This window comes from Nerophis ophidion, linkage group LG11 (genome assembly GCF_033978795.1).
Source record: "Nerophis ophidion isolate RoL-2023_Sa linkage group LG11, RoL_Noph_v1.0, whole genome shotgun sequence".
NCBI lineage: Eukaryota > Metazoa > Chordata > Actinopteri > Syngnathiformes > Syngnathidae > Nerophis > Nerophis ophidion.
The window spans coordinates 69,179,867-69,196,574 of record NC_084621.1 but is presented as its reverse complement, the minus strand read 5'-3'; the positions used below and the strand labels follow the sequence as shown (position 1 = coordinate 69,196,574).

The 16,708-nt window shown below is 42.0% G+C and overlaps 2 protein-coding genes and 1 long non-coding RNA gene across 5 annotated transcripts in view; 1 reads left to right on the top strand and 2 right to left on the bottom strand.

The window, feature by feature from the left end:
• Positions 1-13,721, top strand: part of LOC133562400 (platelet endothelial aggregation receptor 1-like) — a 157,639-nt gene extending 143,918 nt beyond the window's left edge. The window contains exons 17-24 of one of the 3 annotated variants that reach the window (XM_061916581.1): positions 3,619-3,750; positions 3,822-3,917; positions 3,990-4,205; positions 6,506-6,615; positions 7,447-7,549; positions 7,761-7,823; positions 13,224-13,400; positions 13,464-13,715. In XM_061916581.1, coding sequence (XP_061772565.1) covers positions 3,619-3,750; positions 3,822-3,917; positions 3,990-4,205; positions 6,506-6,615; positions 7,447-7,549; positions 7,761-7,823; positions 13,224-13,400; positions 13,464-13,603 — 1,037 coding nt within the window. In that variant the 3' untranslated portion in view covers positions 13,604-13,715. Of the gene's footprint in view, positions 1-3,618; positions 3,751-3,821; positions 4,206-6,505; positions 6,616-7,446; positions 7,550-7,760; positions 7,824-13,223; positions 13,401-13,463 lie in introns of all 3 variants that reach the window. The other 2 variants (XM_061916580.1, XM_061916579.1) reach the window with 2 other exon arrangements.
• On the bottom strand, positions 5,793-8,508 carry LOC133562401 (uncharacterized). The gene is made up of 2 exons (XR_009808897.1): positions 7,432-8,508; positions 5,793-6,059 (listed from the first exon to the last, which is right to left on the bottom strand). It is a non-coding gene; the product is annotated as an uncharacterized LOC133562401 (long non-coding RNA).
• A 2,709-nt stretch (positions 13,722-16,430) lies between the features above and the next one.
• Positions 16,431-16,708, bottom strand: part of LOC133562399 (lamin-A-like) — a 58,189-nt gene continuing 57,911 nt past the window's right edge. The window contains exon 13 of the mRNA XM_061916578.1: positions 16,431-16,708. This exon is cut by the window's right edge and continues 1,566 nt beyond it. The gene's annotated coding sequence lies outside the window, so the exon portion shown is untranslated.

The window sequence follows — 16,708 nt, the reverse complement described above, 5'->3', positions numbered from 1 at the left end:
TGGTAACAACATCTTTGTGTATGTGCTGCATGTTACCAGACAGTCTGGTGAGTGACAGACAGTAACATATGGTAACAACATCTTTGTGTATGTGCTGCATGTTACCAGACAGTGGTGAGTGACAGACAGTAACATATGGTAACAACATCTTTGTGTATGTGCTGCATGTTACCAGACAGTCTGGTGAGTGACAGACCGTAACATATGGTAACAATATCTTTGTGTATGTGCTGCATGTTACCAGACAGTCTGGTGAGTGACGGACAGTAACATATGGTAACAACATCTTTGTGTATGTGCTGCATGTTACCAGACAGTGGTGAGTGACAGACAGTAACATATGGTAACAACATCTTTGTGTATGTGCTGCATGTTACCAGACAGTCTGGTGAGTGACAGACAGTAACATATGGTAACAACATCTTTGTGTATGTGTTGCATGTTACCAGACAGTCTGGTGAGTGACAGACAGTAACATATGGTAACAACATCTTTGTGTATGTGCTGCATGTTACCAGACAGTCTGGTGAGTGACAGACAGTAACATATGGTAACAACATCTTTGTGTATGTGCTGCATGTTACCAGACAGTCTGGTGAGTGACAGACAGTAACATATGGTAACAACATCTTTGTGTATGTGCTGCATGTTACCAGACAGTGGTGAGTGACAGACAGTAACATATGGTAACAACATCTTTGTGTATGTGCTGCATGTTACCAGACAGTCTGGTGAGTGACAGACCGTAACATATGGTAACAATATCTTTGTGTATGTGCTGCATGTTACCAGACAGTCTGGTGAGTGACAGACAGTAACATATGGTAACAACATATTTGTGTATGTGCTGCATGTTACCAGACAGTCTGGTGAGTGACAGACAGTAACATATGGTAACAACATCTTTGTGTATGTGCTGCATGTTACCAGACAGTCTGGTGAGTGACAGACGGTAACATATGGTAACAACATCTTTGTGTATGTGCTGCATGTTACCAGACAGTGATGAGTGACAGACAGTAACATATGGTAACAACATCTTTGTGTATGTGCTGCATGTTACCAGACAGTCTGGTGAGTGACAGACCGTAACATATGGTAACAATATCTTTGTGTATGTGCTGCATGTTACCAGACAGTCTGGTGAGTGACAGACAGTAACATATGGTAACAACATCTTTGTGTATGTGCTGCATGTTACCAGACAGTGGTGAGTGACAGACAGTAACATATGGTAACAACATCTTTGTGTATGTGCTGCATGTTACCAGACAGTCTGGTGAGTGACAGACAGTAACATATGGTAACAACATCTTTGTGTATGTGTTGCATGTTACCAGACAGTCTGGTGAGTGACAGACAGTAACATATGGTAACAACATCTTTGTGTATGTGCTGCATGTTACCAGACAGTCTGGTGAGTGACAGACAGTAACATATGGTAACAACATATTTGTGTATGTGCTGCATGTTACCAGACAGTGGTGAGTGACAGACAGTAACATATGGTAACAACATCTTTGTGTATGTGCTGCATGTTACCAGACAGTCTGGTGAGTGACAGACCGTAACATATGGTAACAACATCTTTGTGTATGTGCTGCATGTTACCAGACAGTGGTGAGTGACAGACAGTAACATATGGTAACAACATCTTTGTGTATGTGTTGCATGTTACCAGACAGTCTGGTGAGTGACAGACAGTAACATATGGTAACAACATCTTTGTGTATGTGCTGCATGTTACCAGACAGTCTGGTGAGTGACAGACAGTAACATATGGTAACAACATATTTGTGTATGTGCTGCATGTTACCAGACAGTGGTGAGTGACAGACAGTAACATATGGTAACAACATCTTTGTGTATGTGCTGCATGTTACCAGACAGTCTGGTGAGTGACAGACCGTAACATATGGTAACAATATCTTTGTGTATGTGCTGCATGTTACCAGACAGTCTGGTGAGTGACAGACAGTAACATATGGTAACAACATCTTTGTGTATGTGCTGCATGTTACCAGACAGTCTGGTGAGTGACAGACAGTAACATATGGTAACAACATCTTTGTGTATGTGCTGCATGTTACCAGACAGTCTGGTGAGTGACAGACAGTAACATATGGTAACAACATCTTTGTGTATGTGCTGCATGTTACCAGACAGTGGTGAGTGACAGACAGTAACATATTGTAACAACATCTTTGTGTATGTGCTGCATGTTACCAGACAGTCTGGTGAGTGACAGACCGTAACATATGGTAACAATATCTTTGTGTATGTGCTGCATGTTACCAGACAGTCTGGTGAGTGACAGACAGTAACATATGGTAACAACATCTTTGTGTATGTGCTGCATGTTACCAGACAGTCTGGTGAGTGACAGACAGTAACATATGGTAACAACATCTTTGTGTATGTGCTGCATGTTACCAGACAGTCTGGTGAGTGACATTCCTCAATGTTACTTCATATTTGTGGAACATTTTTCAAATATGTTTGTTTAAACTACTAATGCTAACCAGTTGGTGGTATTTTTATTTTATATTTGGTTTTGAAAAATGTAACTGAGCAACTTGCAAACAGCATCTTCAAGGTACATTTTTATGATGGAATATTTTGTCAAGACCATATGAATTTGTTTATTGAGGATAGCCTCTTGACTTATGTGTTCGTACTCTAGTGGTCATTGCAGTAAGGAGACTAATAGGAGTGTGTAATAAGGGAAGTAGTAGTGTGCTAGAACTAGCACTTAACTAGTCTTTAGTAGTGTGCTAGAACTAGCACTTAACTAGTCTTTAGTAGTGTGCTAGTACTAGCACTTAACTAGTCTTTAGTAGTGTGCTAGAACTAGCACTTAACTAGTCTTTAGTAGTGTGCTAGAACTAGCACTTAACTAGTCTTTAGTAGTGTGCTAGTACTAGCACTTAACTAGTCTTTAGTAGTGTGCTAGAACTAGCACTTAACTAGTCTTTAGTAGTGTGCTAGAACTAGCACTTAACTAGTCTTTAGTAGTGTGCTAGAACTAGCACTTAACTAGTCTTTAGTAGTGTGCTAGAACTAGCACTTAACTAGTCTTTAGTAGTGTGCTAGAACTAGCACTTAACTAGTCTTTAGTAGTGTGCTAGAACTAGCACTTAACTAGTCTTTAGTAGTGTGCTAGAACTAGCACTTAACTAGTCTTTAGTAGTGTGCTAGTACTAGCTTTTAACTAGACTTTATTCCCCCCAAAAAGGGGGACATATATTGGTCACAGTAGCGCACCAGCATCAAAATGTAAACAAACATCATCGGTGGATCTACCCCTAACATCCACTGTAATGATATCAAGTACAGGCACGTATCTAGTCGATACTACCATGATCATTTCCATATTTTTGGCATCACAACATCTTTCGTTTTTTTTTCAAATGTGCGTTATGTTTATAAACTTGGTAAACATGAAACTGTAACTACTTGGTATCGGATTGATACCTAGATGTGTGGTATCATCCAACACTAATGTCAAGTATCAAAGAAGAGAAGAAAATAACTTGTTCTCCTTTTCTTGTATTCCACTCTCTTTTTGAAGAATATTCTGTTTGCAATGAGCTGCTAAGTGAAGACTTGTGTGTGCAGTTTGTCCACCTGGCTACTACGGCAAGCAGTGTTCCCAGGTGTGCCCGCCCTGCGCCAACAACGCCACGTGCCACCACACAGACGGGCAGTGCCAGTGTCTGCCTGGCTGGACAACCCCCGACTGCTCCATACGTGAGCGCCGGCTTGGAACTTCTCCTACTTTCATTCCCCCAAAAGACCAACATCAACTTCTCTCGCTTCAGCCTGCAGTCCAGGGCGCTTTGGCACTTCCTGTTCTCAGACCTGCTCCTGTGCCGCCAACTTCCTGTGCCACCCAGTCACGGGGGACTGTCAACAAGGTAAACGTGCACACACACACACACACACACACACACACACACACACTCTCATTCTTTCAAACACTTGCACAGACCCTCCAGAGCCAGGCAGCGTTATGGTTCCTTTTCCTCCCGGCGAGAGGGAGTCGTGGGCGGCCATCAGCGGCGTGGTGGCGCTGGTCATCCTGGTGGTTCTGCTGCTGGTTCTGCTGCTGCTCTACCGGCGCCAACAGAAGGTCAAGCAGAACAACACACCTACCGTCTCCTTCTCTGCCAGCCGCACCGTCAACTCGGAATACGCCGTTCCAGGTACTCCGCTTGAACTCCTCGGTCATTGAAAAAGTCCACATTTTCCATCCTCTGGGGAAAAAAAGATCAGCATTAAGTAGAAGAAAAGCTGCTAAATAAAGCAAATGACTTGTTGCCATGTCTGAAAGAAAGTAGCGTATTGCTACGAAAGGGCTAAAACTACAACAAAGATGACAGGGAGAAGACGCTGTCGAAGTGGAGGCATGTAAATAAAACGGCAAAGAGGTCCGTCAAACATCATCTTTGCAACATTTTGAGCAAAGAAGCGCCATCACATGTTCTGTAGACCACAAGGAAGTCTTTTCCATGTGGAAATAAATCATCCACTTTAAGACGTTACCACTAATAATGCCTTTTAATAATAAAATAACTAATATTTTAAATACACTTTATTTAATTTGCATGTATATCATTTTAAGTATTTAATTAAACAAAATACATTTTTTTAAAATAACAATTATAATACAGTTTAAATTGATATACACTGCTTGGGTTGGGAAGAATACACGTGATTATTTGAAGTATTTACAAAATCTTCTTGTGGTTTTTTACTGTTCTTCATGAAAGGTCCAACAGGGACAATTGATGGAAAATACTTTCTCAATATAAATGAATAGAAACACTAAAAACAATGCATTCATGCAGGTCATAAAAGATGACAGAAAAGTGCATTCATTAAAGCCTCTACATTTTTGTGCAGCACTAATATAAAAACAATCATGATTGAATGCTCATAGATTACATGAACAATAAGTAGATGACATGTAACTATCATGCCAGCTTTAGCATGTTCGCCATAGCAACTGTCTTTTGATAGAAGCAGAAGATGCTGGACAATATCTCCTACATGACATCATATCATAATATATCATAAGAAGCTTTCATTTCTCATTGGAATTGTTGACCATCTGTCATGTAAGTGTCCTTCATAAGTAAACAGTCAGTCTGTGTTGGCAAAAATGTAACTTAACAAATACTCAACATCTTGAAGGGCAATTTTTGGGGGGGTTAGGAAGTTTATTTTGACTTTATCTTATCACTTTCCAACAACTTGGCCTACTGCCTCACCTGTTGGTGTTGATGGACTCCACTTTCTCATTGTTGGACTCAAATCTTCCTACACTGACCAACATTTGGCTTTGTTGCCTCCTCATTTTTGTTCCGTAGCAAAGTGTCACTGGTACTACACACATCACTTCCTGTCACCTTCACGCAAGCCACACTGATCTTTATTGCAACAACAATTTAATAGAAAAGACTACACACAAAATAAACTTTTTACGAATATAGTACTTCTTTTGGACAGAAAACAACAATTTTCTCAGCAGCTTTAAATAGCAAAAAATCCACCTTTTGACTTCTTTATTTACATGGAATACAACCATTCCCAATACTCACAATTGAAAAGTCTACTTTTTGTTCGGCTGCAGATAAAGATTTAAGTTCCTTAAAAAAAACCATGTAAAAATGAAATGAATAAGTGGCGCCCTTGTGTGTCATTCATTGCAATGGCAGAAAAGTGAATATACCACTTGCTGATTTCTATACTCTTTGAATACTAGGTAAGCTGCTGTTTTTGAAAAAGAAGTAGTAACACAAGTATCCTAGAAGTCACATGCTGTTTGTGGTCTTCCAGTACACATCCTGTAGTGGCACCAAGTCCTGGTTTGTGGTCTTCCAGTACACATCCTGTAGTGGCACCAAGTCCTGGTTTGTGGTCTTCCAGTACACATCCTGCAGTGGCACCAAGTCCTGGTTTGTGGTCTTCCAGTACACATCCTGCAGTGGCACCAAGTCCTGGTTTGTGGTCTTCCAGTACACATCCTGCAGTGGCACCAAGTCCTGGCCTGGATCCTGTGTGGAAGACACAAAGATTGTGGATGACCGGCAAGAGGGTTCACTCTGTTCATTGGTTTATGCTATTTATTTATGCTATTGAATAGACAAGGTCAGGTGCTGAGAGCGATGCACAGAGTCAACCCTCTTGCAACCTGTGTGGAAGTGACACATAGATTAGATTAGATAGTACTTTGTTTAATAAGATGGAAAAAATAAACACGCAGGGACGTGGCAATTTAATGATGCCGTTCAAATGATCCTCTTCATTTTCATTTATTGTTGACGACCCAGGCCTGCTAAATAGTTTGTCAAAGAACTGAGTCAGTCTCAAATGCCAGGCAGCATGTGGCGGGCCCATTTCTAATTGTCATGGGAATTCTTCTACTTGTATACTTATATCAAATATACTCGATATGAAACCAGCTGAACCTGTATAATGTGCGTGTGTGTGTGTTTTGCAGATGTTCCACACAGCTACCATCACTACTACTCCAACCCCAGCTACCACACGCTGAGGGACAACCGGCCGCCGCTGCCTCACCTGCCCAACAACCATGATCGCACCATCAAGGTGACCCCTGTGATCTCTCTCACACACACACACACACACACACATTGTATTTATATTGCTCTAGAGCTCTAGATGGGTATATAATCTGCAACCACTCAATTTTAGGGGAAAAAAAAAGGCTTGTCATCCATTAGCCAACTGGACTATAAGTGGCAGATATATGCGTTGTGAGTGAAGGTATATACACACAAATATTTTGTAAATGTTTACCTTAATTGTTTCTGAACAGTGTCTTTAATGCGCCAGTAAAATGGCTGATGAAACAAAACAAAACCCACTAACTCAGCCGAAAAGACTCAATAACTCCACGCTGACGTCTTGAAGAATTTAGAGAGGAATTTGTGAAAATGAAAGAATAGAAAAAGAATGTCATTGTAAGTTAATAATACTAACACAGACACTCATAAATGTGTTAGCATATTAGCCGAGGACGCTGGCTTGATTCCATTACAAATGTGCATAAAAACACATGCGAGGCTTTAGCAAGTACATACCGTTTTAGTTATATTGTAAAAGTTCCAAATGTTGCTTGCGGTGATGGATGAAGAATCCATGCGAGTAGAAACACTACGGACGGCTAAAAGACAGAACGGCATTGCAGAACCGAAAAGATGGCGCCAGAGCACAGCCGATAATAAAACACCTTCCTGTGTCTTTGCTTGTTTTGTTTTCTTCTACTATTTGTTTTATTGCCGTCAGTGAAGAACAATTCATGAGTCGGCCGCACCGTTTTATTAGCCGCAGTGTTCAAAGCGTAGGAAAGATGTAGTGAGTTATAGTGCAGTGCTTTCAGGCCACCTTTGTTGTCCTTCACACCTTTTGTTTGTGCAGAACACCAACCAGCAGCTGAAGAAGATGCAGCCAGACGGTCACGGCCTCTTCAACGCCACGCTGCCTGCAGACTGGAAACACCAGCAGGCTCGCCAAGAACCAGGTGAGACCTCAGCACGTCCTGGATCACTTTCTTAACTGGCCTGGCTTCCTGCACCTTCATGAACTTCATCGGTCCTTCTTTGATTTGCTATCAAACATTTATCTTCATCCTACAAGCCTGATGAACAGGCAGATACAGCAAAGTGATATCAACATTTAAACTGATGTGTGAATGTAAACACTTTGAGAAATGTACAAACTTGTTTTTTCAGGAGCGTTTGGAATGGATCGGAGCTACAGCTACAGCGCCAGCCTTGGCAAATATTTCCACAAAGGTACAGTAAGTGGTCCTCAAAAACATCACCACAAAATATTCCCACAAAGGTATAGTAAGTGGTCTTCATAATCACCACAAAATATTTCCACAAAGGTACAGTAAGTGGTCCTCAAAAACATCACCACAAAATATTTCCACAAAGGTACAGTAAGTGGTCCTCAAAAACATCACCACAAAATATTTCCACAAAGGTATAGTAAGTGGTCTTCATAATCACCACAAAATATTTCCACAAAGGTACAGTAAGTGGTCCTCAAAAACATCACCACAAAATATTCCCACAAAGGTATAGTAAGTGGTCTTCATAATCACCACAAAATAATTCCACAAAGGTACAGTATGTGGTCACCACGCCCTCTACAGGCACGGCCTGGTAGTGCAAGATAGAAAAGACTAGCGTGTCAACACAACTTACATCATGATGATAATAGTTTAGGGCTTAGAGCTTACTAAAAACTGCCTTTTGGGACAGAGGAGCCCAGACCTAGGACCACTCAGCGAGGGCTGGAGTACAGCAGCTTGATTTTTCACTTGGAGCAACGCTGCTACCGCGTCAAACACATCCCCCCTACGTCTTACTTTCATTACAAACACTCACACAAGCTACACGTGCACATACATGTACACTCTCACAAGCTACACAAGTACATACATGTACACTCACACAAGTTACATATGCACATACATGTACACTCTCACAAGCTACACAAGTACATACATGTACACTCACACAAGTTACATATGCACATGTACACTCACACAAGCTACACAAGTACATACATGTACACTCACACAAGTTACATATGCACATACATGTACACTCACACAAGCTACACAAGTACATACATGTAAACTCACACAAGCTACACAAGTACATACATGTAAACTCACACAAGCTACACAAGTACATACATGTACACTCACACAAGCTACACAAGTACATACATGTACACTCACACAAGCTACACAAGTACATACATGTACACTCACACAAGTTACATATGCACATGTACACTCACACAAGCTACACAAGTACATACATGTAAACTCACACAAGGTACACATGTAAACTCACACAAAGTACACATGTACATTCATGTAAAGTCACACAAGGTACACATGATTATAGGACATACACACAATAAACATGTGTATAGGACATACACACAATAGACATGTTTATAGGACATACACACAATAGACATGATTATAAGACATACACATAATAGACATGTTTATAGGACATACACACAATAGACATGTTTATAGGACATAGGCACAATAAACATGTTTATAGGACATACACACAATAGACATGTTTATAGGACATACACACAATAGACATGATTATAGGACATACACACAATAGACATGATTATAGGACATACACATAATAGACATGTTTATAGGACATACACACAATAGACATGTTTATAGGACATAGGCACAATAAACATGTTTATAGGACATACACACAATAGACATGTTTATAAGACATACACACAATAGACATGTTTATAGGACATACACACAATAGACATGATTATAGGACATACACATAATAGACATGTTTATAGGACATAGACACAATAAACATGTTTATAGGACATACACACAATAGACATGATTATAAGACATACACACAATAGACATGATTATAAGACATACACATAATAGACATGTTTATAGGACATACACACAATAGACATGTTTATAGGACATAGGCACAATAAACATGTTTATAGGACATACACACAATAGACATGTTTATAGGACATACACACAATACACATGATTATAGGACATACACACAATAGACATGATTATAAGACATACACACAATAGACATGTTTACAGAAAACTTTAACTATCTGGCATGATGCAGTTGAGATAATTAAGTGTCATAGTAGAGCAGTGTGTTGACTAGTCACATCAGCAGCGTGTTGACTAGTCACATCAGCAGCGTGTTGACTAGTCACATCAGCAGCGTGTTGACTAGTCACATCAGCAGCGTGTTGACTAGTCACATCAGCAGCGTGTTGACTAGTCACATCAGCAGCGCGTTGACTAGTCACATCAGCAGCGCGTTGACTAGTCACATCAGCAGCGCGTTGACTAGTCACATCAGCAGCGCGTTGACTAGTCACATCAGCAGCGCGTTGACTAGTCACATCAGCAGCGCGTTGACTAGTCACATCAGCAGCGCGTTGACTAGTCACATCAGCAGCGCGTTGACTAGTCACATCAGCAGCGCGTTGACTAGTCACATCAGCAGCGTGTTGACTAGTCACATCAGCAGCGTGTTGACTAGTCACATCAGCAGCAGCGTGTTGACTAGTCACATCAGCAGCAGCGTGTTGACTAGTCACATCAGCAGCAGCGTGTTGACTAGTCACATCAGCAGCAGCGTGTTGACTAGTCACATCAGCAGCGTGTTGACTAGTCACATCAGCAGCGTGTTGACTAGTCACATCAGCAGCGTGTTGACTAGTCACATCAGCAGCGTGTTGACTAGTCACATCAGCAGCGTGTTGACTAGTCACATCAGCAGCGTGTTGACTAGTCACATCATCAGTCCAGCTTGACATGTTTTTGTTAGCAGGCTAGCAGCGGCACTTTGTTGGCTAAGACTGCAGCTCTTTTCAATCTTTCACTGGTTTGTGTTACTTTTAGCATCCAGTCATTACAACATTCTTACCTTTAATGTTACCTTTAGCATCCAGTCATTACAACATTCTTACCTTTAATGTTACCTTTAGCATCCAGTCATTACAACATTCTTACCTTTAATGTTACCTTTAGCATCCAGTCATTACATTTCATTGACTGGATGTTAAAGGTAAGAATCAATGATTTGTTGTTACCAAAATTTTATTAGTGGTTACAATCCAAGTCCTCTCGGTGGTAGTCGACAGCAAAAGTCAAAGGGAAACATGTTAAATCATTACATCTTACATCTTAAATCATTACATCATTAAATCTTACATCTTACATCATTACATCATTAAATCTTAAAACATTACATCATTACATCTTACATCTTAAATCATTACATCTTACATCTTACATCATTACATCATTAAATCTTAAAACCTTACATCATTACATCTTACATCATTAAAACTTACATCATTACATCTTACATCATTAAAACTTACATCATTACATCATTACATCTTACTGAAGTGAAGTGAATTATATTTATATAGCGCTTTTCTCTAGTGACTCAAAGCGCTTTACATAGTGAAAGCCAATATCTAAGTGACATTTAAAGCAGTGTGGGTGGCACTGGGAGCAGTGTGGGTGGCACTGGGAGCAGGTGGCTCAAGTGTCTTGCCCAGGGACACAACAGCAGTGACTAGGATGGCGGAAGCGGGAATCGAACCTGCAACCCTCAAGTTGCTGGCACGGCCGCTCTACCAACCGAGCTATGCCGCCCCACATCTTACATCAGTACATCATTAAATCTTAAAACATTACATCATTACATCTTACATCATTACATCATTAAATCTCACATCATTACATCATTAAATCTTACATCATTAAATCTCACATCATTACATCATTACATTCTTACATCATTACATTCTTACATCTTTACATCGTTACATCATTACATCATTACTTCTTACATCATTACATCGTTACATCTTATATCATTACATCATACATCTTTCATCATTACATTCTTACATATTTACATCGTTACATCATTACATCATTACTTCTTACATCATTACATCGTTACATCTTATATCATTACATCATACATCTTTCATCATTACATCATTACATTTACATCATTACATCATTAAATCTCACATCATTACATCATTAAATCTTACATCATTACATCATTAAATCTCACATCATTACATCTTACATCATTACATTCTTACATCGTTACATCATTACATCTTATATCATTACATCATACATCTTTCATCATTACATCATTACATTTACATCATTACATCATTGAATCTGACATCATTACAACATTACATCTTACATCATTAAATCTTACATCATTACATCTTACATCATTACATAATTTCTGGAAGCCCACCTTCTCCACTTACGCCCACCCTTCTCCCTTTCCCAGCCAATCAGCAAGCAGAACACAAGTCAATAGTGATGCGTTCAAGGCTGTGGGGAAAACACAACATCTGTTAAACACTGAATACACCACATGTGGAACATAACATAGTAAATATATATTTATTCAATCAAACATCTGCCTTGGTTTCATGAATACGTAGGCCTACTATGCAAATGTATTTTAATGTTGTCATGATGGTGGTACTTAATGAATACTTAGGTCTACTACACTACTGTATTTAATGTTGTCATGATGGTGGTACTTAATGAATACTTAAGTCTACTACACTACTGTATTTAATGTTGTCATTATGGTGGTACTTAATGAATACTTAGGTCTACTACACTACTGTATTTAATGTTGTCATGATGGTGGTACTTAATGAATACTTAAGTCTACTACACTACTGTATTTAATGTTGTCATTATGGTGGTACTTAATGAATACTTAGGTCTACTACACTCCTGTATTTAATGTTGTCATTATGGTGGTACTGAATGAATACTTAGGCCTATTACACTACTGTATTTAATGTTGTCATGATGGTGGTACTTAATGAATACTTAGGTCTACTACACTACTGTATTTAATGTTGTCATTATGGTGGTATTTAATGAATACTTAGGTCTACTACACTAATGAATACTTGATGGTGGTACTTAATGAATACTAAGGTCTACTACACTAATGAATACTTGATGGTGGTACTTAATGAATACTTGCTGGTGGTACTTAATGAGTACTTAGGTCTAGTAGACTACTGCACTTAATGAATACTTGCAGGTGGTACTTAATGAATACTTGCAGGTGGTACTTAATGAGTACTTAGGTTTAGTAGACTACTGCACTTAATGAATACTTGCAGGTGGTACTTAATGAGTACTTAGGTCTAGTAGACTACTGCACTTAATGAATACTTGCAGGTGGTACTTAATGAGTACTTAGGTCTAGTAGACTACTGCACTTAATGAATACTTGCAGGTGGTACTTAATGAATACTTGCAGGTGGTACTTAATGAGTACTTAGGTTTAGTAGACTACTGCACTTAATGAATACTTGCAGGTGGTACTTAATGAGTACTTAGGTTTAGTAGACTACTGCACTTAATGAATACTTGCAGGTGGTACTTAATGAGTACTTAGGTCTAGTAGACTACTGCACTTAATGAATACTTGCAGGTGGTACTTGCAGTGTTTGGCGGTGAGAAGTGATGGCGCCGACAAGGAAGTGAGTGAGTGAGTGAGTGAGTGAAGTGCAGAGACTAGACTAGAATCCTCTTTGTTGGCGGGCAGAACTGAAGGATGCGGCGATGGCGAGCAGCGGCTCTCTGAACAGCGAGAATCCTTACGCCAGCATCAAGGAGGTCCCGGAGAGCAGCTACATGGAGATGAAGGCGGCCGTGCCCAGAGAGCGAGCCTACACCGACATCAGCCCGCCGCCTCTCTTCCACTCCGCCTCCTTACACAGAAGTGAGAGTCCCAAGGTTCAAAGGTCATTGACTTCAAACAACTTATGCATCTTTCTCCTGGCAGTGCGGCAGAACTCTGTGGGCCACGCCCCCCTGGAGGACCCCCACAGTCACTACGACCTCCCTGTCAACAGCCACATCCCTGGACACTACGACCTTCCTCCCCTTCGCCGACCCCCCTCCCCCAGGGGGACGCCACAGTGATGTCACGGCAGGGCACCATGCCGCCCCCGGGTGGGGGGACTCCATGCCGCCCCCGGGTGGAGAGACTCCATGCCGCCCCCGGGTGGAGAGACTCCATGCCGCCCCCGGGTGGAGAGACTCCATGCTGCCCCCGAGTAGAGAGACTCCATGCTGCCCCCGGGTGGAGAGACTCCATACCGCCCCCGAGTAGAGAGACTCCATGCTGCCCCCGAGTGGAGAGACTCCATGCTGCCCCCGAGTGGAGAGACTCCATGCTGCCCCCGAGTGGAGAGACTCTATACCGCCCCCGGGTGGGGAGACTCCATGCTGCCCCCGAGTGGAGAGACTCCAAACCGCCCCCGGGTGGAGAGACTCCATACCGCCCCCGAGTGGAGAGACTCCATGCTGCCCCCGAGTGGAGAGACTCCATGCTGCCCCCGGGTGGAGAGACTCCATGCTGCCCCCGAGTAGAGAGACTCCATGCTGCCCCCGAGTGGAGAGACTCCATACCGCCCCCGAGTGGAGAGACTCCATGCCGCCCCCGGATGGAGAGACTCCATACCGCCCCCGAGTGGAGAGACTCCATACCGCCCCCGAGTGGAGAGACTCCATACCGCCCCCGAGTGGAGAGACTCCATACCGCCCCCGAGTGGAGAGACTCCATACCGCCCCCGAGTGGAGAGACTCCATACTGCCCCCGAGTGGAGAGACTCCATGCCACCCCCTAGTAGAGAGACTCCATACCGCCCCCTAGTAGAGAGACTCCATACCGCCCCCGAGTGGAGAGACTCCATACCGCCCCCGAGTGGAGAGACTCCATGCCACCCCCTAGTGGAGAGACTCCATACCGCCCCCGAGTGGAGAGACTCCATACCGCCCCCGAGTGGAGAGACTCCATACCGCCCCCGAGTGGAGAGACTCCATACCGCCCCCGAGTGGAGAGACTCCATGCCACCCCCTAGTAGAGAGACTCCATACCGCCCCCTAGTAGAGAGACTCCATACCGCCCCCGAGTGGAGAGACTCCATGCCACCCCCTAGTGGAGAGACTCCATACCGCCCCAGGGTGGAGGGACTCCATACTGCGTTGTTAGCACTAAAGTTTTCATCCACTGATGTTAGCTTTGCTGTACATTTACTTTGATTTCTCTGCAGCTTCCCCGTCTAATGTAAATGTGTAATTAGCATTTGTTTTTTAACCAACTGTGGATATATTTGTACAAGTACTTTGGAAATCATGCACTTTAGTTAAAAAAACAAGAGAAATATTTTGCACAACACAATTAGTAACTAATATCATATGTGGCAGCGGCTATGTACTCAACTGCAGAGAATGTCAGGCATCTAGTAGGGTTAGACCTTGTTAATCATCACTAAAACCTACTTCTTGTCTCCACACTAAAGACCAAAGTCCTTTTTTGTATTGTTTTGTGTAAAAAGAGTAGAAAAATGTTGTTTGATTGAATTCCTCTAATGTGTTGGAACCAACATCAGCCTGCTTCTTAAAAGTTGTTTGTATTCCTCTCATGTGTTGGAACCAACATCAGCCTGCTTCTTAAAAGTTGTTTGTATTCCTCTCATGTGTTGGAACAAACATCAGCCTGCTTCTTAAAAGTTGTTTGTATTCCTCTAATGTGTTGGAACCAACATCAGCCTGCTTCTTAAAAGTTGTTTGTATTCCTCTCATGTGTTGGAACCAACATCAGCCTGCGTCTCGCACGCTTCATCAGTTTACTTTAGCAACTTCATTTTCGCCAAATGTTTCAGCTTTGACTTTCCCAGTAAAAACAATTATTGGAGGAAATACGGGAGAAGAAACACCGTCTGTCAAATGAGTCAATGAATCCTTCGCCAACTTGACTGTTGCCCATCAAGTCCAGCACGGCCATCGGGAATAATGACATCACGCAATAAACATTAGGCAGCAACAATGTTCATGGAAATCTACAACAAAAAAACCTTAATTTTTATTCATTAACAGTAAAACTTTGAGGAGCGTTTTAGTTGTTAGCTAACTAATATCTGTTAGCTAGCTAGGTTTACTCCACAGCAGCGTGGCAATTATATGATGAATAAGCGCTTTTCTTACCTTTTGGTGGTGACCTTTGTAAATAGCAAAAGTGGACATTTTAAATCGCTCTTGAAAATACTCCAGTCTTTTGGTTGTGAGAGGTGTGTGTGTGTGTGTGTGTGTGTGTGTGTGTGTGTGTGTGTGTGTGTGTGTGGGCGAGAGCTTGGTTGATGGCTTTTATGTAAAAGATCAATAAAGTGACAGTTGCAACAAAATGATTGCCTTGTCATTCTGACCCAAGAGCAGAGGTGGAAGGAGTCACTGGCAGGTAAAGTCGCTAGTGTTACCCCCGACGACAGAGGGCGTTACCCCCGACAACAGAGGGCGTTGCCTTCGACGACGGAGCGCGTTGCCCCTGATGACGGAGGGCGTTACCCCCGAACACGGAGGGCGTTGCCTTCGACGACGGCGCGCGTTACCCCCGACGAAGGGGGGCGTAACCCCCGACGACGGAGTGCGTTTTCCCCGACGACGGAGGGCGTAACCCCCGACGACGGAGCACGTTACCCCCGACAACGGAAGGGTGTCACTTTGGATGACTGAGGGCGTTGTCGTCTACTCTGTGCTGGGAGGCGACGAGCAGGAAAGGTGCAACGCTTTGATTTGAAAGAAGTGTTGTGCCTGCTCTGATTGGTCAGCCTGTGTTTCTGTGGGTGGAGCTACATTGCAACAGTTAAGTCAACAGACTCACTAACTTTAAGATGAACAAATGTTTGCCTATATTTGGAAATGAAAGCAAAAGATGAATTGGAATGAATGTATTAAAAAAGACAATTAGTCGCTGCGGGAGAGAAATGTTATTTAAGTGTAAACATTCATCACTTCAAGGCTCGTTGAAAGACAACGACACACGTCATCAACTCTTCTGACGCTGACAGGATGGGAAAATGTTTCAGTCAGATAGAAAAAAACCCTTCAATGTTTACATCAATTTTCAACTCTTTGGCAATTCTACATCTTTGGAGATGACTGGAAGGCACTTTTGGTGAACAAAAAAAGAAAAAAACATATCCATTAAATAAAAAAGAAACTTAAGTGCTTTGCTATACTTGACTA